This window comes from Polypterus senegalus, chromosome 12, assembly GCF_016835505.1.
Source record: "Polypterus senegalus isolate Bchr_013 chromosome 12, ASM1683550v1, whole genome shotgun sequence".
Classification (NCBI taxonomy): Eukaryota; Metazoa; Chordata; class Cladistia; order Polypteriformes; family Polypteridae; genus Polypterus; species Polypterus senegalus.
The window spans coordinates 80,460,927-80,482,501 of NC_053165.1; the positions used below are offsets into that span (position 1 = coordinate 80,460,927).

General features: G+C 45.2%; 1 protein-coding gene across 2 annotated transcripts in view; it reads left to right on the plus strand.

The window, feature by feature from the left end:
• The window catches only part of tspan35 (tetraspanin 35), a 30,672-nt gene that overhangs the window by 5,700 nt on the left and 3,397 nt on the right, over positions 1–21,575 (plus strand). Inside the window, exons 2-9 of one of the 2 annotated variants that reach the window (XM_039772591.1) lie at positions 1,789–1,853; positions 4,652–4,727; positions 9,056–9,131; positions 12,416–12,625; positions 12,959–13,033; positions 17,452–17,559; positions 17,666–17,794; positions 19,987–20,079. In XM_039772591.1, the coding sequence (XP_039628525.1) occupies positions 9,075–9,131; positions 12,416–12,625; positions 12,959–13,033; positions 17,452–17,559; positions 17,666–17,794; positions 19,987–20,079 (672 nt within the window). In that variant the 5' untranslated portion in view covers positions 1,789–1,853; positions 4,652–4,727; positions 9,056–9,074. Of the gene's footprint in view, positions 1–698; positions 1,854–4,651; positions 4,728–9,055; positions 9,132–12,415; positions 12,626–12,958; positions 13,034–17,451; positions 17,560–17,665; positions 17,795–19,986; positions 20,080–21,575 lie in introns of those variants that run through there. The other variant, XM_039772592.1, reaches the window with a different exon arrangement.

Sequence of the window (21,575 nt, forward strand, 5' to 3'; positions counted from 1 at the left end):
TGGGCAGTGGTGGCCGTCGCTCCTGGCAGTGCAAACCTTCTTCTCATTATTTTCAGATGATGACACAAGGGTCAGGCCACGCCCCCTGGTTTGCATGCCATCCAGGCCGCTCATTTACAAATGATAACATCTGTTGGGCATTGGCAGCATTTCCTCACCACACGGCTGTGGCACTGACTGAACAAACTCACCTGACCAGTTGCCACGAGATCCTTGATGACGCAGTGGGGCTACTGGACACTCTGTCACCTCACACAAGAGGCGCGCCAGCCCACCGCAGCCTTAGTTGTTTCTCTTTCCTTAATTAGCAGCCAAACAATAATGAGATACAAATGAGCCAAAACAACTGGTGTCCATCACACAATATCTGAAAATAAAGAAAGATGAGGGTCTCGGGAATGTTGATCTGCTCAGGTCCACAAAACATTTTCACAGGAAAGAGAGAATCCACAATTTCTGAAATGTCTGCTAATGCAACACGAGAGCAGCAACAAGCCGCGGAATTAAAGAACGAGTTTAATTAACAATAAGACTCAGCGCCTCATTAAGCAGCTGGTTGGAGTGAAATTGGTTGGAGTTTGAGGCCCTCACTTAGCTGGTCTCCTGTTGACTCCCTCGCTTCACATTTCATTTCTCTTTGGGTGCCATTTAAGGAAAGAAATGAAGCAACTCAGAGGAACGATGAAGAAATTCAGGGGAACAAATCTTAAAAAAGCAATTCAATTAAAATGAATTCACAAGACGTTAATTAGCAGCACAAACAGGGCAGCCATTAAATAAAAGGGTCCAAATGAAAACCTGCAGGACTGGAGTTTGGGACCCCTGCCCTATGAGACCCTGACCATCATCTGTCTGGCCTCCAATCAGAAAAAAAAGTCACCAATTGGATGTCAAATGCTGTAAGTCACCTTGGATAAAGGGGTCTGTAAATACAATCAGGTATAAAGGGGTCTGCATCAAAGTGTCAGCCTGGTGCCCCTCTGTAAAGCAGTTAACATGAAAGGCACTATATAAGGGACATGTGGATCAAAAGGTGGTGGATAACAGACGTGAAAGGCACTATACATGTGACAGATAGACATGTCTTTGGACTTCGAACCTTGAGGTTGCGGGTTCAAATCCCACTGCTGACACGGTGTGACCTGACTGGCTCCAACAGTCACTTATCAAAAGCTGAAGGTCACCTTGGTGACGTCCTCATCCGAAGAGGACAGGATCTAAAATACTAAACACGTGCACTTGACTAGAATCAGCTGTTTTGGGCCCACCATGACTGTAGGGACCTCTTTAATGGTCCTTCTTTACAGATTTGTCAGGGAAGTCCTCTTCATTTCCCACCACACAGACCCCCTAAACTAGCAGCCTTCCACTTCTGGTGCATTCAAAATATGAATGAATGAACTCCGTGACAAACCACTGTGGGCCAAAATAGTTGACCGCGCCTGTGTGTGTGTGTGGGGGGGGGTATTAGATATTAAAATCTGATGAGCAGCCCACCCTGCTGATCAGAGTAAGTTAAAGTGCCACAGCAGTTAGTGAGATGTCCTCCATAAGCAGTCAGGTCCTCCCATGATGTCTGCAGCCTGCACATAAATGATTAAGTGGCCCCCCTGACCCCCAAACCTTCCTATTTCTAGCGGCCCCAAATCTCTAGAAAGTCTGTGGCCGTGCTGAGCTGGCCCAGTCTTGGTGTGAGAGCAGATCAGAGGTACCCGCTCGTCTTACTTTTTGCCCCCAGGCCTATGCCAGTCTGTGCCAGCTGACGCTGTTCTCCATTTTGTATTGCAGGTGATCTTCAGTTCTTGATGAGCGGTGTATTGCTGACCTGAGTGCCTGCTTTTCTCGTTTCTCTGGTAAGTCCATTTGCATTTTGTTTCCAAGTGTTCTCTGTTCTGTTCCTCTCTGAAAGTCATGTGGGTGTCTCCTGGATTTTCATCCACTCACCCATTTGTGGAGTTGGCATGTTCTCCTCATGCCTTGAGGTGTTTCTGTAAGCTTCATTGGTGATTGTGTGCCGCCGAAGGACTGATACCCCGTTTCTTGCCTTACGAGTGGCACCCTGATGGACTCCAGCCGTGCTGAACTGAATGAAGTGCGTTAGAGAATGTTAGATACCGGACTGTTAGATTATATGCACACATCTCTGGTCCTGACTCAAATGTGCTGGCCGCTTTCTCAGATGGATCCCATCGTAGGTTAATCAATCCTTTTAATAAATACCACAGAAGACTTCATTCTCTTAAATAAATGATCAAGTTGGTCAAGGAGGGGCGACTTTTGGATTAGTATGCCGTCTGTATCAGTTAACGCTGTGCAGTTCCGTGACAAGAAGAGAAGAGTAACGGAGGACCTTAGGCAGCCTGCTATCTTTGTGTAATGGATGCTTTGGGGACGTGTGTAAGAACTGCTGCAGCTCAATAAAGCATCTGAAGCTTTAAAAAAACGAGAGTATGGCCCCATTGGACAAGACGTGTGGGTGCTCCTTAATGAGACAGACTGAACCTCGAGAGGTCGAAGACCCTAGTGACCTACCGTCTTCACGTAAGAGGCGCACGTGAAATGTTCTGATATTGGCAGAATGTATCTTCCTATTTGAGGAGGAACCTTTAGGTGGGGGTGGCATGGTGGCTCAGTGGGTAGCGCTGCTGCCTCACAGTTAGGAGACCCGTCTGGGTTCACTTCCCAGGTCCTCCCTGCGTGGAGTCTGCATGTTCTCCCCGTGTCCTCCCACAGTCCAAAGACATGCAGGTTACGTGCATTGGCGGTCCTAAATTGTCCCTGGTGTGTGTGTGTGTGCCCTGCGGTGGGCTGGCGCCCCACCCAGGGTTTGTTTCCTGCCCTCTGTTGGCTCTGATTGGCTCCTGCAGATCCCTGTGAGGATATAGCAGGCTGGATAATGACGGACTGACAAACCTTTAGGTGGCCTGCTTGCTGGCAGCCTGAAGAAGACGAAGGTGCTAGTTGTGACACTCAAAAGGCTATTTAAGAGAAGTTGAATACAAATGTATGCCATTTAGCAGTCAGCGCTGGTCATGTAAATGAAATGGACTGGGGCTCGAGAGATGGAGGAGGAGGAGGACACGGGTGACCAGCAGAGCTTTCCAAACTGGGTATAGCAGCACAGTGTCATGGAGGGGGTAACGCTGTAATCTGACTTTTAATTTTCAACTTCATCCTTCAGTATAAATGACGCCTATTTTTAAGCTTGAGAACAGAAAAGATTCACTGCGTTGTGAACACTTTAAAGACGAGTCATTCTGAACGCTGGTGCTTTCTACAAGGCAGCGTTGGATCTCATGGCCTGCTCCTTTAGTGAACACAGCAAGCTGGATCTGCTGTACTCCAAAGTCGACGGAAACCTGGCGGACATCAGGGCAGGTCTGACCATCTCACTGCCACCTTCAGCCTGCTACTGATGGCAGCAGCTCGCCGTTATCCAGGCCAGGAGTTCTTTAGTGTGTTGTCCATTCATCCATCCATCCATTGTCCAACCTGCTATATCCTAACTACAGGGTCACGGGGGTCTGCCGGAGCCAATCCCAGCCAACGCCGGGTACAAGGCAGGAACAAAGCCCCGGGCAGGGCGCCAACCCACCGCAGGGCACACACCCACACACACACACTAGTGTTGTTTGCTTATTCTGATATTTATATATTTCTTCTTTTGAGCCTCTGTCAAGTTGTCATTTCAATCTAAAAGAATCCAATCTGTGGTAGGGATGGTAAACGACAGCCTCACAGGCTCTGATGAAATAATCCGAAATATGAAAACATTCAAACTAAAGTTTACCAACGTTGGCGGGCTTAGAGGGTGAACAGCAGTAGAGGAGAACATGTACGCTCTTCACTTAAGAACTGGCCTGCGTGACGTGAGAGCGCTGCACAGTATGGCGTCCCCAAACCTAAAAACACAGCACACCCCTCCAGGGTGAGCTCATTCAGATCCGTTTGGCGTGAACCTCGTGTGGTTTCCAAATCTTTGCTGAGATCAGACGGAGTCTGCTTTTGTGTGTGGTTCTCAGTTCTAATCGCCCATATCTGACCTGAATGTCAGCAGTCTGATTGCGATTTCCTTCAAGGAAGCAGCTCGATTATGTCATGTTCTGTGCATAATGTGACATGTTAAAGTAATTGTGGCGGACAGAAGCGTACAGTCAGTGGTGCAGTGAGAGAAATCGAATGTTGTCCATCTAATTTAAAAGTTCTCCAGTTGTTGGGACCCCCTAACCCTTTCCCACCACTCTTGTCTCCTGCCCCGTATTCAAATCATTTGAATGGAGGTGAAGGAAACCAGAACTGAGATTACTTTCGCGCAGAGCCTGAAGTGAAGCCACATGACTGGCGATATTCTCTTTATGGTGATGCACTGATATTTGATCAAAGTTTTCTTTCCTCCGTGAACCTTTGATTGTTGCGACACACTGATGGTTGAATAACGACCTTCCCCCCCATGAAGATTTGGGTAAATGAGCTGGTACACTTTGTTGAAATTGCAAGTGGTGCCTCATCGGCGCTGGCTCAGCAGGAATCCACGTGTGAATGTACGTAAGCATAAGCTGAACTCGGGTCATGTCGGCGTGGCATTGAGACTTGCTGCAGTAAACTCCAACACGGCGCTGAATATTTTTGACACAGTCTGTCCTCTTTCTAGGTGAGGTGTGGCAGTGGTAGCCGAACTGAGGAGACAAGTGGAGAAATCTGAGCAACGCCGACATCACAGCCAGGAGGTATGTCGATTGATCAAATTCTAAATTTGAGGAAAAAATGCTACCAATGAGCCATCTGACGATTTGAGTTCATTTGTGTTACATGTTGCCTTGTTGCTAAGTCCCTAAGCCTGTGTAAGCAGGGGTGAGAGCGCCGCCTGCTGGTATACTGGTAGGTTGTGCCGTAACAATGTGTCAATTGTGCCCTGTTGGGAGGACCAGAGTGTCCTGTGGCCATTTGTTTATTGATGTATTGGGTTCTTCCTAGAAGTTCGCTCTGTGAAGCTGGGTAGTAGGCAGCTTAGTGGCACAGCAGGTCACTACAAGCCCTCCACACCATTTTACCAATACTAGCCACTTCTATGCCCCTTCAGTGTAGAGTGAAATGCTAACACACGGGTGCCGTGTAGCACAGTGTTTTAGTCCCACTTGGAGTTCTGAGCCCAGTCACTGTCTGTGTGGAGTCTCCATGTTCTCTGAGTGCCCAGTGGAGTTTTCTCTTTAGGCCATGGTTGCCTCCCCCACCCCAAAGACATGCATGTTAGGTTTGTTGGACACTCTGAACTGACCCAGTGTGGGGGTGGGTGTGAGTCTGCCCTGTGATAGGTTGGCATCCAGTCCATGATAGGTGCCAGCTCCCTTTATACTGCAGGCTACATAATGGATGGATAGACTTTCCATGGTGAAGTTTACCTCGAGATGTTTTACTGATATTCCAGCATTTCTAATATGCAAGTCCTGGCATCTGATGACCTAATCAGGGCGTCACAGGGCGCTGGGCTGCACTTGGCATTTACAGCTCAGAACTTCATCCACTAGGGTTAGGGTGGATGGATTAATGGATGACGAATCGGGTCTCCTCAGAGGCCAGACCACAGCCATGTCCCTGCCGCCGCCGCTGCCTTTGTTTATTGTTATACCTCAATGTGTCACCTTCTGGGACACATTAGCGTTGTGAAAGAAAACAAGAAAAGAGCTGCTTGCTGTTCTCGAATGGTCCCCTGTTATCGATGTGTTGGCACGGTGAACGGTCCTTGCCCTGCTGTGGTATTCACAGTGCATTTCCATAGCCGATGTCAGATGGGTGGCGTGGTGGTTAGCTTGATGGATCTTGAGATCGGGCCACTGACCGCTCTGATTGCCCTTCCTATCATTATGTGTGTGCGTCTGAGTGGGCTTTTCGATGGCTGTCACCTGATCTAATGTTAATTCCTGCCTAGTGTCTGATACTTCTTGGATTGGCTCCCCTCATCTTTCAGTTGGACTAAGTGGGTCTGGTTTGAATGTTTGGTAATATTAAATATAAATGGCAACTGTTTGAACTTTTATGCAGCGCCTATCTGGCCTGCTTTTCCTTCTTTTGATCCTACAATAAACGCTTTTTAAAAAGGAGATGACTAAATGTTGCAATGTCAGGGACCACTGTGTCACACTGTCGTCACCTGCGGCACCATTGCAGACAGGATGAGCCTCTCATCCTGTTCTCTGTGGGTGACTCATCTGAGCAGACCGCGTGGCACCGCTCATCTGCACGGCTCAGGGGACGCGACGTGGCTGTTGTGATCGGTAACCCTGGTGATTCTCCAGTCCTCCGTGTCCGAATGCAAGCTGCTTAGCGACGAGGTTGTGGAAATGGCGGCTGCACGTGTAAGGTTATTCTTTCTCGCTCTCTTATAAGTGCCTTTTGACAGCACTTCTGATGCCACCTTGGCTGGAATTCAGCAGCCTGCTTTCTAACCCCTTGGCAGCCCAAAGACGACTCTGTTTTTCAGTCCAGTGAGTGTGGCACAGTGACTGATGACACGATGCCCGCCGCTTCTGCTAGTTCACTTTTCAATGCCATGTTTTCCCCGCCACCTGGCAGTGCCCTGAATTAGAAATGAGAATAACATTCTGAAACCCACTTAATCCAGTTTTGGGTTGTGAGGGGCCAGAGCTTGTTGTGGCAGGTTTGAGGGCAGGGCAGGAGCCAACACTGATCAGGGTGCTAATCCACCTGGATGCCCACTTACATGGGGTCCTTCTATGCCAGGCTGATATGGTGCACATTAGTATAAAGACCCCCAAAATGCCTCAGTAATGTGTTATTTCCCACTTAACTGAGAGGTGCCTTCCTCTAGGATGAACCCAGTGACGGGCACGGCTGTGTGGCAGGCGTCTCACAATGGTGATGGCTGCACGTCTGTCTTACCCAGTGGACATAACACTGACCTCTTTCATCTCTTCTTATCCTTCCTCCATGGCTATGCATGGGCACAAATATAGTGGCTTTTATGGAAAATACAGGCCCTAAACAACATCTCCATTAATATATCATGCAACTGTTTGCTTCGTAAAGTCCTTACCAAGGTGAATTCTACCGTTGCCAGGTCTCAGATAAGTCATTCAGTCCAAAATGGGCCATATTTATTTCATATAGTGCCTTGAGCGGTGAATGAACACCTGAAAGACACTTTGGTGAATATCACAAAGCAGTGAATATCACAAAGCAGCCTGATCTGTGCTTGCTATGCGATTCTTGGCAAGGCGACTGCACGTCAAAAGGATAGCCCAGGAGCAATGGGGACATTTAGGGGACATTTAAATCCATGCTGATGGTCTCAAGCCTGGCTTGTGGGTTACATTAGAACAACCTAGATGAGAACAGGCTGTTGATAGTGACGAGACCACTATGTCCTTCTCATAAGCCATACTTTCGATTTTCAGACCTTGCATTGCGTATTCAAAACACTTGTCATTAGATTGCTTGTCATGGTATCATTATTAAAAATGGACTGCATCCAGAAAAAGCTAAAAATGAAAGCAGTGTGTGGAGGGGTACCGACGGACAAATAGAGGAGTGAGGGGTCTAAAAGACAGATAAAAGATCAGGCAACACATGGATGGCTACACAGACCGATAAATATAAGCAGTGATGGGAGGACACACAGGCAGACTGATGGTCAGATGGTTGGGTAGATTTTTGGTTGGACAGAAAATCAAGATAGACAGATGGATGAGCAGACATTAGGAAGGTTAAACAATCTGAGGACTGAGTGGGTTAGTGAAAGGCCAAGATGGATGCATAACAACACAAGAACCTTGACAGAAGAAAGAAGACCATTCAGTCCATTTATCACTTATTTGCTTAGCTGATAGGTAAGTTGTCCCAATGTCTCCTCCAAACACCTCTTAAAGGTTGTCAAGGCTTCTGTTTCAACTACGTGACTCGGTAGTTTAATCCCAATTCCCACAACTCTTTGACTGGATGAAATGATGAGAGATGGATGTGCAAATGAGAGAACAAATGGACAGAATGTGTTGGTGGACAACAGATAAGTGAATGATTATAAAAAGTAATGGAAGGACGGATGGGTGTAGAGACGACCTACCGACAGATGAATAGAGTTAAAGAGTGATGTTTGGATGGATGGATGGATGTTTTAGTGATCAATTATTTATTAAAAGGGTAAAACAACCAAATGCAGACAAACAGAACAGTGAGCACACAAGTGATGTACTGATGTAAGCCCACCAAAACTCCACTGCGGGCCCCTAACCGCCAGACCTCTGAATGAATTCATGTGTTATATGCAACTAGAAATGCCTGCAATGACACATGAGAGACACAGCCAAGATGAATGGCCCCCTGTGCCCCCCATGTACAACTTGATCAGCGGTGAGTTCCACCTTCAGAATGATTCTGACCCAGCACTGTCACTTGCTAATTTTACTTCCATTAGCTGGGTGGACTTAATGGACAGAGAGACAGATGGGTGAATAATAGGTGAGTGAAGCAACAGAAAGCAAAATAACTGATAAAGAGAGGGCTGACGGGTTGGCCCATTGAAGGATGGATGGGTGAATAGGTGTAGACTTTGAATGAAATGAGTAATGGGTGGACAAGTCCTCCATGATCTACTACTCACTGTAATTAGCTCTGCCTTTTCCCCAGGGCTTACAGAGGATGCTTTTGGCACCCCTGTCTGTACCCCTTAGCTGCTCCAGGTGAGCAATGGGAAGAATGGCAGCAGCCCACTTAACATCTCCTCTAGAGTCAAGGGGCTCTCAGAGACGGCATTCAAGTTCTTGTAAATTCAGGGCTGTTGATTCATAGCCAAGGCTTCTGCCTTCCCTTTGTGTGTGTGTGTGTGTGTGGCCACCGACAGACATGTTAGTCACAAAGCAGAGACTCTGCGGCTGGGATGGTGAGGAGTGTGAAATGGTTCAAGATGGGTGTACACTAAGTGAGATGTAGACCACACAGGCCTTGAACCTCACCCAGGCGGTTGAGCCACTCTGCTCTATGAGGACGGAGCCCAGTGCCTCAAAGTGCCGTCGCTCTAATCATTCTTGTCTTTCATTTGTAGGAAACATTGAGAGGAGAAGATGAGTTGCTTCAGGTTCCTCAAGGGAATGATGTTCATCTTCAATGGCATCATATTTGTAAGTTTTTTCTTATGATTGTAAGTTACTTGTGTGTTGAGCATGCTGAACTGCGTGGCCTTTGTGAGAAGGAGTTCAAAACAGAAGGGCGATGGCGTGCTGGTGGTGCCTCACTGTATCGCTCCATGCTGTGCAGTGTATCCTTGCTTGCTTGAGTCCTACTCATTCCACAATATCTTTGTAGAAAGACATTTAGTGGCTCAGTGGTTAAAGCCTCTTGCTCACCTCTCCAGATCAAATTTCTAGGGTCCAGTGAAAATCGATCTGTAAAACGTCGCTACTCTCATCCGCACAATTGGTGAGTACAACAACCAGTCCTCGAAACGTCTGTGTCCCTTACCTGAAAGATCTCAGAATACATTTGTCATTAACAGACAAACAAAATAAGGACATCCATGTCATCCATATTATGTGTGGTAGCACAGTAATTAGTGGCCTCACATCGTGAAAGTTCTTTGGACCCCCAGTTAAGTCCAATGTGCCAATCCTCACATTTTCTTAGTCTAACTATGGTGTAGTGTGCACTTTGACGTAATTTCTGCCATTGGTCACATTATTTTTGGACCGTCTGATGTATACTGCTATCGTCATATCCATCTCCAAGGCCACTTTAAGACCCCCTCCACACACGGCCCTGGATGATTTCATGAATAGAGTTCCCAAGCAGAGAGTAGATCTCACTTAATTTCCACACAGACACCTAATCATCTCACTCTTGAAGCAATTGGGGGTGCACAGCATGAAATGATCAAGCAGTGAAGCTGGGCTTTTCCCCCTTGGTGATTGTTCTGTGCGGACACTGGATCGTTTTATTAAGTAGGGTTTGGGGGAGCAAGATGAAACCGCTCCTTGCCATCATGAGCCTCTAGGTGTGCACCCAGAAGGCCCTAATGGCAGATTTCCATGTTCTCCATGTGTCTTTGTGCCTTCTCTCCAGGTATCTCAAAGACTTCATATTAGAGCAGTTGTTTGTAAGTTTGAAACCACTGTGTGCGGGTGAATGGCAACTCTTGGTGTGGATATGTGCCATAATATGTCCTGTGATGAGCTGGTGCCTCATCGAGACATGGCCCCCTATCTTGTGCCAAATCCAATTGGAACAGACATGGAAACATAAACTGTGGTGGGCTGGCGCCCTGCCCGGGATCTGTTCCTGCCTTGTGCCCTGTGCTGGCTGGGATTGGCTCCAGAAGACCCTCGTGACCCTGTGTTAGGATATAGCGGGTTGGAAAATGACTTGACTGACTGGAAACATAAATGGCGAGTTTGTACAATATAGATAGATATTTTTTTTTGTTTCCAATGATGATTGGCCAGTCAGGGTCCTTATTCAAGAACTACAGTATTGCTGACAGTCACATGGAATGTCCTGTATATTTCTGTTAAATAAATGGGAGGGCAGCTTGAACCCACCGCATAAATGCTGTCTGCGTCCTCCTCCCAAAGATGTGCCTGCCTGGCTAACTGGCCATTCTAAATCTGCCCACTGTATGAGTGAGTGCAGGTGTGGACCCTGTGATGGACCTCAGCTCCATCCAGACTTGGTCGACCTTACCCAATGTGTACCCAATGCCACTGCGACAGAATGTGGTGTCCTGCAGCCCTGAAATGGATTAAGCAGATTAGACAATACTGGATTGAGAAAGTATTCAAACACGTTATTGTGTTGTAGATTAAATAGATAAATTGGCCATTTTTGACCATCAATCTACACATAATAGCTCATAATGACAAAGTGAAAACATGTTTACGGAAAGGTCTGCAAATTTATTAAAAATCAAAAACTGAAATCTCTAATTCATTGAAATAAATATTTAGTACTTTGTAGAAACCCCTTTGACAGCAAATCGTTGAGTAAGTCTCTACGAGCTTTGCAACCCTAGACTGAGGTAGCTGATCCCATTCTTCCTGGCAGATCCCCTCAAGCCCCATTGGACTGGATAGCAAGTGTCTGCAAACTGTCATCTTCAGTTCTCCTCTCACATGTTAAACTGGGTTTACGCCTGGGCCAGTAGAGAACGCTAAGAGACTTATTTGAAGCCACTCCAGCATTGTCTTGCCCGTGTGTGTCAGGTCATTGAACCACTGCCCCCGTCTGAGGTAGTGTACACACTGGAGCAAGTTTTCTTCAAGGACCTTTCTGTACTGGGCTGCATTCATCCTTCCATCAATTCTGACCAGTCTGCCTGTCCCTGCTGCCCCATAGCCTAATGCAGCTACCACCATACTCCACTGTAGGGATGGTAATAGGCCAGCGATGAGCAGCGCCTGGTCTTTACACATCGTGTTTGGAGTTCTGCCCAAAGAGTTCAATTTTTGTCAAATTAGACTACAGAATCTTTTCCACTTTACAATAAACACCAGAGTAATGGAGTACTGACGAGATGGTTGTCCTCCTGATAGGTTTCCATCTTGGCAGAGGACTTCTGAAGCTCTGTTAGAATAACCATCGTGTTGTTTCTCACCTCCCTGACCAAGACTTTCTTGGCCAATTATACTCAGTTTGGCCAGATGACCAACTCTAGGATGAGTCCTGGTGGTTTCAAACTTCTTCCATTTCACAATTCTTGAGACCACTGTGCTCCTGGGCACATTCAAAGCTTTAGAAGTGGTTTGATGCCCTTGCCCTGATCCACATTTTGATTGAGATGTTCTTCAGAGAGATCCTTGGACTTTTGATTTTTGTCCTGACATGCGGTGCGCTTTTCTAAACGAAGTTCAATCAATTCAGTTGGCCACAGGTGGACTCCAATCAAGTTCTCGAGACATCTCAATGAGAACAGAAGCAAACAAGAAGTACCTGAGCACAATGTGGAGTGCAACCGCAATCTGGACACTTTAATGAAGAAGAGATTTCAGTTTTTGATTTGTAATAAATTAGCAAACCTTTCTGGAAAATATTTTTTTTCTTTGTCATTATTGTGTAGATTGACCAGCAAAACTGGCAAATGAATCCACTTAAAGTCCAATCTACAAAACAGTAACGTGTGCAGAACGTGAAGGCGTCTTTAATTCTTTCTCAATCCACTGTATGCGTTACAGGACATCCGTAAACTCGTTCACCTTCTCCTAAAGCGTTTGCAACTGTTGGCTTCAAGGACACCTGCCCTTTTCAATAGACCACCAGTTGTACCAGGCCACCATCTGCCAATATCATGTCATGGACGTTGGTAGATCTAAAAGCCAAAAGAATAAGTGAAGCCCTCCTGAGCACAAGGGGTGACAGAGCAACCTTCCGTGTACAGATTCATGAGTGACCAGCTCTTTTCTTTGCCCTTTTACAGGTGGCTGGCATCATCATTCTGGCCATTGGAGTGTGGGTGAAAGTGGACAGCAGCTCATTCCTCAAAATCCTAACTATCATAAAAGTCGGGGGCCTGAGCCAGATTATCAATGTCGGCTACCTCTGCATTGCCCTGGGCCTTTTCCTGATGATTGTGGGCTTTCTGGGATGCTGGGGAGCTCTGAAGGAAAACAAGGCTCTGCTCATGCTGGTGAGTGGTGGTCAGACCCAAGAAATTCGAGGAATTGTGTTTGATGGGAAACCTCAGGGGCCTTGGGAAAGCAGGGCTGTGCTGCTGGCTCACGGCCAGTCCTGGGGGAACATTTGCATGAAAATATCAGACAAAAGAGATAAGTGTGAGGCGTAGTCTCACCATCACCCTGAAAGGCACCATTAACAGCTCATGTGCCACATACAGGAAATACTTTCTTTTTCTTGCTCATTACGTAGGAGATGGACTCGTGGAGTTAAAGTGCTAATGCCACTTGTACAACATTTTATAAAAAGCGCCTGACTGACACCTTGCTTTGCTTTTTCTCCTCAGTTCTTCGTCATTGTCCTTTTGATCTTTATAGTGGAGGTCACTGGAGGCGTGGTGGTGCTGGCCTTCTCGTCTTTGGTAAGACAACTGATAGCATGTTTGGAATGTCTCTGCACCACAAGCCATTGTCACTTTGCTTGTCTGAAGGGCCTCCCTGTAAGGTAGACGATGACTCAAGCAGTCGAGTGAGCGCTGACATGACTCTGCAAATGTCTCCATAGTCAGAATGTTTTCACAGTGCTTGCTGGAGTCCAGTTATAGATCTCCATCTGCCTGCACGTTCACCCAGTCTATCTGCAAACCCTACTTCCATTGCTAGGCGGCACGTTGGCGCAGTGGTAGCGCTGCGGCAGCACTGCGGCCTGGCAGTTAGGAGACGTGGGTTCGCTTCTTGGGTCCTCCCTGCGTGGAGTTTGCATGTTCTCCTCGTGTCTGCGTGGGTTTCCTCTCACAGTCCAGAGACATGCAGGTTAGGTGCATTAGTGTGTGTGTGTGTGTGCCCTGCGGTGGGCTGGCGCCCTGCCCGGGATTTGTTCCTGCCTTGCGTCCTGTGTTGGCTCCAGCAGACCCCCGTGACCCTCTGTTAGGATATAGCGGGTTGGATAATGACTGACTGACTACCATTGTTAATCCATCCCAGAATCATCAGTCTTCTCACCCATCTACATCTTGGTTTGTTTGCCTCCATCAATTAATCTAATAGTCCATTTATCTATCCATCCTTTCATCTATCTATCCATCCATCCAAGCAGCCTACCTGTCCACCCATCCATCACCATTCTCTCTCTCCATAAGTGATCTATCAATATATCTGTTCATCCACTGTCAATCCATTTATACATTCACCCATTCATCTCTCTGCCAATCCATAAGTTCACCCATTCATCTCTCTTTACATCCACCTTTTTTTTCCTCCATCTTTCTTTTGTGAGAATGTTGAGATGGCAGAGCTGCGTAGACCAAACTCCTCGGTGTCTAACAAATCAGTCCATGGTGTGTGTGTAGGATTTTAAACTGTAAGATCTGGTCCAGGGCCCTAATTGGTCACTTCTCAGTGTGCCATGGCCAGTAGGAGTTACCCACAAGGCACAATCCTCTCCAAGATCCTTAAGCCTTTCTTAGCATCCTTGCAGTATACTCCTCATCCTGCTAGCCCAGAACGCCTCTAGAGAAACCCTGCTTATGATTCTTGTACCCTGACGAGCTCCCAGCTCATCTCACGTGAATCGATTTTTAAATGGAGGCTTCGTCTTTAGGTTATGGTAGAGTGGCGCCCCCTGTTGTAATAAAATAAAATAAACCAGCAAGCAGATACAGCAAATCATGAAATGAAAGAAATGTTAGAAAAAATAATAAAAGCAGTATGTCGGTTATAAAAGAAACAAAAAGGCTGTGATTTAAGAGATGAATACAAAGTGGACCGGAAGAGATAAACAAAACACACGGCCAGCTATCAGATATCAAGTAGCTCTTGGGACAAACTAATACATGAGCCGAATCAGATTAATGGAGAAAGTGGGAAGGGAGACTTAATGAAGAAGTGGTGTGAAAAGGCCTGCGGCTGCCGACGTCCCAAGTGTTTTCCATTTGCTGATCTCCCAAGCCCTAGACCACACAAGTTAGTCAAAAAGCAAACAGAAATGTGAAATGTGGACCATGCAACCTGCTGGTGCTAGGTGTGTAATATCAGGTGGGACATAAACTTGAAGGTACACTCGATTCACTTCTTAGCTCATTGTCTGCATAGACCCTGGCAGACATACAGTGGTGTGAAAAACTATTTGCCCCCTTCCTGATTTCTTATTCTTTTGCATGTTTGTCACACAAAATGTTTCTGATCATCAAACACATTTAACCATTAGTCAATTATAACACAAGTAAACACAAAATGCAGTTTTTAAATGATGGTTTTTATTATTTAGGAGAAAAAATCCAAACCTACATGGCCCTGTGTGAAAAAGTAATTGCCCCCTTGTTCAAAAATCACCTACCTGTGTTGTATCACACCTGAGTTCAATTTCCTGATTACTGCCACACCTGTTTCAATCAAGAAATCACTTCAATAGGAGCTGCCTGACACAGAGAAGTAGACCAAAAGCACCTCAAAAGCTAGACATCATGCCAAGATCCAAAGAAATTCAGGAACAAATGAGAACAGAAGTCATTGAGATCTATCAGTCTGGTAAAGGTTATAAAGCCATTTCTAAAGCTTTGGGACTCCAGCGAACCACAGTGAGAGCCATTATCCACAAATGGCAAAAACATGGAACAGTGGTGAACCTTCCCAGGAGTGGCCGGCCGACCAAAATTACCCCAAGAGCGCAGAGATGACTCATCCGAGAGGTCACAAAAGACCCCAGGACAACGTCTAAAGAACTGCAGGCCTCACTTGCCTCAATTAAGGTCAGTGTTCACGACTCCACCATAAGAAAGAGACACGGGTCAAAAACGGCCTGCATGGCAGATTTCCAAGACGCAAAGCAAAAAGAACATTAGGGCTCGTCTCAATTTTGCTAAGAAACATCTCAATGATTGCCAAGACTTTTGGGAAAATACCTTGTGGACTGATGAGACAAAAGTTTAACTTTGTGGAAGGCAAATGTCCCGTTACATCTGGCGTAAAAGGAACACAGCATTTCAGAAAAGAACATCATACCAACAGTAAAATATGGTGGTGGTAGTGTGATGGTCTGGGGTTGTTTTGCTGCTTCAGGACCTGGAAGGCTTGCTGTGATAGATGGAACCATGAATTCTACTGTCTACCAAAAATCCTGAAGGAGAATGTCCGGCCATCTGTTCGTCAACTCAAGCTGAAGCGATCTTGGGTGCTGCAACAGGACAATGACCCAAAACACACCAGCAAATCCACCTCTGAATGGCTGAAGAAAAACAAAATGAAGACTTTGGAGTGGCCTAGTCAAAGTCCTGACCTGAATCCAATTGAGATGCTATGGCATGACCTTAAAAAGGCGGTTCATGCTAGAAAACCCTCAAATAAAGCTGAATTACAACAATTCTGCAAAGATGAGTGGGCCAAAATTCCTCCCGAGCGCTGTAAGAGACTCATTGCAAGTTATCGCAAACGCTTGATTGCAGTTATTGCTGCTAAGGGTGGCCCGACCAGTTATTAGGTTCAGGGGGCAATTACTTTTTCACACAGGGCCATGTAGGTTTGGATTTTTTTCTCCCTAAATAATAAAAACCATCATTTAAAAACTGCATTTTGTGTTTACTTGTGTTATATTTGACTAATGGTTAAATGTGTTTGATGATCAGAAACATTTTGTGTGACAAACATGCAAAAGAATAAGAAATCAGGAAGGGGGCAAATAGTTTTTCACACCACTGTATCTCTTACATGGAAGGAGAAATGGAGACTGAGCTTCTCCGTTACCTTATCCTAGTCCAGCTTTCCTCACCTCTCAGACCAATAGGTTAAGTCGACTGACTCCCTACTTCATTCCAGTCATTCACTCCGTTCAGCATGACTCGGCCTCATTCCTTCCCCTGCATGATTGACCTTTCAACTCCACCATCTGTATTTCCTCAGGCTAGCTGGACTGGCTTGTAAATTCCTGCTTTGGAATCGCAGCTAAGGAGCTCCTGTAGAAGCCAGCAGGCACGGGCATCCTCAGTGCCAAGAAGGCACTCGGAGTCTCAGGACAGGCAGCAGAATCGAGATTTATTGTACAACGCACACACAGACTCACTTCTGATGGAATGAGCGAGCAACCATGGGCAGCTCTTACATTTATTGCAGTTCTTATCACACAAGTCATTATTCATCCTCAGCTGCCTCCTATCATCCCCCTGTTCTAGTCCTGCCTCTAATTGATTCCACTCTTATTTCTCAGCTAAGAGGGTGTTAAACCCGCTCTGTCCATCATGTCTGTCTGACAAGGCTTATCTTTACTCCCTACTGGCTCAGCCGTCACCACCAATATTTCTGGTTGTAAAGTTTCTCTCTAAAAGACGGGCCCATCATTTCCAGTTCTCCTGCATGTCTAACCTTTGGCTTATGAAGTGTCGGTGGCTTCTATCTTATACAGATTAATACAAATACGTAGGCATGAGCCTTTTTAATCCTAACTCTTACACTGCATTAAAATACAATACTTTTCTCATGTGCTTATAATACTTTTGCAATACGTGTAGATGAACAATTTTAAGAATACACTTTTCTGTACTACTTGCGTTAAAGGTCCCATCTGATAAATGGACTGACTTAAACCTGCATATTGCTAGGCATTAACAATAAAAATATTAACAAGCTATATGCTACATTTTATTCTCTGTTACATTAGTTTATTCTGGCCTGGCTCCGAATGGCCGACCACAACTTTGAACGGGATTGTACGGTTTTGAGTTTATGATTTTCATCTTATTAGTGCTGATAACTAAATGCAGTCTGACTGATTCATGGTGTTTAAATATTAGAAAGCATCACCAAATGCCATTCAGTTTCAATTTATTTGTATCCCTTTTTTCCTTTTCAGGCTGAGGTTCTTGTGGAGGGAATTGGGGTGGAAGCCAAAAAGAGCATTAAAATTGACTACGGCAAAAATGCAGATATCACGAAAGTCTGGGACTCCTTAATGACAGAGGTGGGCAAAGACAGACATAATGGTATCAGGAGAGTAATTCTGATTAGATGCTGGTGTTGTTCATTTTTGATATTTGTTTTAATTTAGCTTTTATGTTTCTCCTTAGCTGAAGTGCTGTGGATTTGCGAATTACGATGACTTCACTGACAGCCCTTTCTACGTCAGTACCAAGAACTATCCCCCTGTTTGCTGCTCTAACTCAACCAGCTGCATTCAGGCCGATGCTATGTTATCGGTAAGACAATCGCTCGCGGAGATGCCCTGAGATGGAGTTTTGTCTTTGTGATCACCATATACCGGTAGTTGCTAGGGGGTGCAAGATCCCTGACAGCCGTTCATTCATTCCTCTCCAGCCATTTGGTTTTATTTTTATTATCTCCTTAAGGTAAAGGAAGAACAGAAAGTGCCAGAGCAGTACACAGACAAAGGGCTTGGCTGTGCCGGGAATGCCTTGCCCTTTACCAGACCTGTTATTTGTCCCACATTCTGTTTTATTCTGGACTCCCTCCTCCTGTGCTGTCAAGTCTTTATCCCCAAACCACAGCCTTCCCCAAAGGCTCACCTTGCTGATATGAGGGAGCACCATTTTAATTTTCATCTTGGGCTTCCTGTATACTTGCAAGTCCACAAGGACCACTAGGTGACCCCGGAGAAGGCCATGAGTTCCTGAAAAGGCCAAATTTCCCTGGCTGTGTCCGCACTACTATGTTTTCATTTTAAAAATTGCATTTTAAACAAAAACGCTCTCCATCCACACCAGCCTTTTCACATCATTTATGAAAGTGTTTTTGTCCATACTAGAACATTTGAAGATGCATGTGACATGTGTGCGGCTCTGACTCCTTTAACCAGGTGGCACAATTTTAAGCCAGATATGCAGTCGCTACTTTTCTTCAGTTTTGTCATCTCCTGTGCGATGTGAGAGGGGTTGTTATATCGTCCGATTGCATGTTACAGCTGGGCTGTATTGGAAACATTTCTGGCATGTCTGAAATGTCAGTCGTTTGTCTTGTAGTGTTAGAGCCCTCACAGCGGATATTCTGATGTTGCAATCAAATTTCCCAAAATTCATTATTCGGCAACCGTTGCGAGAGTCGATTGTACACGTATAGTCTGGGCACCGACATCATGGCTTGTTGATCAGACAAAGCGAGTTTGTACAGCTTGAGCACACGCTGTATATGACTGGTGACATGCAGCGTGAGAAGTCGCTTGACTGTGATTTCTAAAAATGCACAAAATGCAATTGAGATGCACAGTGGTAAACAGCACAGCTCGTGCCATGGAATCCGCTCCTCTATGCCTACTATGTCTTCAATGAAGAGCGGCAAATCGGGAAATGAAATGTCGTAATGAGCAGAAATACTATCAGGGTTGAGCCACACGATAAGCACAAACCAATCAGAGAACACACGTTTTCGTCCATCCACAGTGACACTTGGTGCTGCCGTTTTTACAAGTATTCAGCTCTGGAGACCATTTTCCGAAGTATTTGTTTTTTTGGGTTGAAAATGCTGGTGTAGTGTGGATGAAAGTTGAAAATGGAGACAAATGTCTGAGTTTTTAAATCAGAACGTAGTAGTGCAGTGTGAAACCTTTGTGCAAATGCTGCCTTGAAATGGGTGCAGAGAGGGGCTTCTATCCCAACTTAGGTGATTTAGTTACTTCTCCCATGAGCTGAGGTCATGAAAAAGGAGAAAGAGCAGCTGGGACACCTTGACTAACCCCTCACCTACCAAGTAGTGGCAAGATGCCCATGCTCTTTAAAGTTCTGAGCTATGGTGACCTGCAAGGACATAAACAAACTGCTTCTCCCAAGTGTCCTTATGTCCTCAGTCCCTTTAATAACAGCACCTATAAAGAATGGCCACCAAACAAGAACACAATCATCAAAACCAGGGACTTGTGTTAGCGTTAATGTCGGAAAAATATTTGTAGATTATAAAAATGATTAGCTATGTAGGAAATGTTTCCTTGCTGATTCCCCTCACGACCACATCAGTGGTCTCTGGCCTCATCCTCTTGTTAGTCTCCCTCTAGGTGGTCATCTGAGACACTCAGTAACATGAACAGGACTTGAAGCCCCCAGCGGGTTCTGTCCACCGACACTCCAAGTGCTATTATGGGTGCCCCTTCCCTGATATGGTTCCATAAAGCCCCTCCCTTAGCACACTTACCCCTCCTACAAACTCCTCAGTGAAGCAAACAAAGGACTTGAGGTGGCCTGGTTGTTCTACTAGGTGAGCCCATCGACGTCTTAACTACACTTCACTTAGCCTGCACATATCCTGTCTTCACTTCCTTTTCACTCCACATATCTTGGTGAGGCTCAGCTGGACTGCCCAGGCCACCATGTCCTCATCAGTAACGTAAGCATTATGTATTGTATGTTAAAGGCCAATATTATGTGTTGGTATGTTGTTACAGAAAATTAGTGGCTGCTACCTGTCCCTCCTGAGGTTCTTAAAAGACCATGCGATGGTGCTGGGCGGAGTGGCCATGGGCATCGCTGGACTGGAGGTAAGAATGAGCAAGAACAACAGTGTGGGCTGGGGTGAGGTTGGCCAGAGTCTAAATGACAAATGAATTGACATTTGCACAGAATTGAGTGGTTGGATTCCTGGAGCCATCTTATGAAAGGTGACAGTATATAAGAAAGATCTAAAAGGTGCACTCTGATAGATTTGAAAAGCACTATAAGACAGATGAATATTTAAGAGATGATAGGAAGACAGGCAGGTACAAAAGACACCGTATTATAGACGAATGGATGGATAGATCTGAATGGTGCAATATAACAGCAGGAGGGGAGAGCTATTCTAGGCACAATAAATAAGGAACATTATATTAAAAGTACCTTAAAACAAAGATATCAGGTGTATAAAATGAGAGATGGATATGAAAGGCACTATATAAGTCAGATTCAGCATATGTGAAAGGTGCTATATAACACATGGATAACAATAAAAGACACAATAACCCAGAAAGACCGATATGAAAGGCATCATATACAATAGATAGGTATGGCACTATATGATATCACTATAATATTTATCACAGTTATTTCTTAATATTTATCACAACTAGGGGGCTTTGCTTGCCAACCCCCCCCCGGCCTGCGGTACACGCCATCCACTTCACGTCTCTGCTGCTTGCGTTTGTGGATTTCACTTTCACCAAACAAAAAAATCTTTGAATTCTCGCAGATACTCCTCTTCATTGGGAAGATACAATCCTTTTCTCTGATAGCAACACGAGTTAGACGATCTACAAGTCTCCAACTTAAAGTTTAAATCCAAACAATATATTTGATCTCTTTTCACTGTTCCATTATTTCACAGAGCAATAATTTCCATTTGTTTGCGCTAATGTGATCTTTACTATCATTTTTTTGAGACTCTCATATTTTAGTGCTTTCATAATCTCTAACCTGCTCTGCAGGTGTATTGCGCCGACGTTTTTAAACCTCTTTATAACGTTCTACTTTGTCATCTACTCTTTGTCTTTTATTTCCGGCTCCGGGTGTGGTTAAATCTCTTGGCACAAAGACTCGTCTCGCGGGACATGAAAGTGTCTCTCTGAAAAAGTCACGTCTTGTCCCAGGATTTTTTTTATTATAATAGAGAGATATATTTTAAAGGCATGATATGATAGAAAGATAGGCAACTACAAGAGACACCGTATTATAAGTAGATGGACGGATGATGGATAGATAGATATGAATAGTTCTGTACAGCAGTGGGATGAAAGGCACTATAAAATACGGATAATAGGTGTAATATGTACCCTGCGATGGGCTGGCGTCCTGCCTTGCACCCTGAGTTGGCTGGGATTGGCTCCAGCAGACCCCTGTGACCCTGTAGTTAGAATATAGCAGGTTGGATGATGGATGGTGTAATATGTATGCACATTGATAGGTATGAAAGGCATTATAAACGACAGACAGATATGAGAAGCACTATAGGATAGAGATGGCAATATATTATAGATGAAAGGCATTACATATAATGGATAAT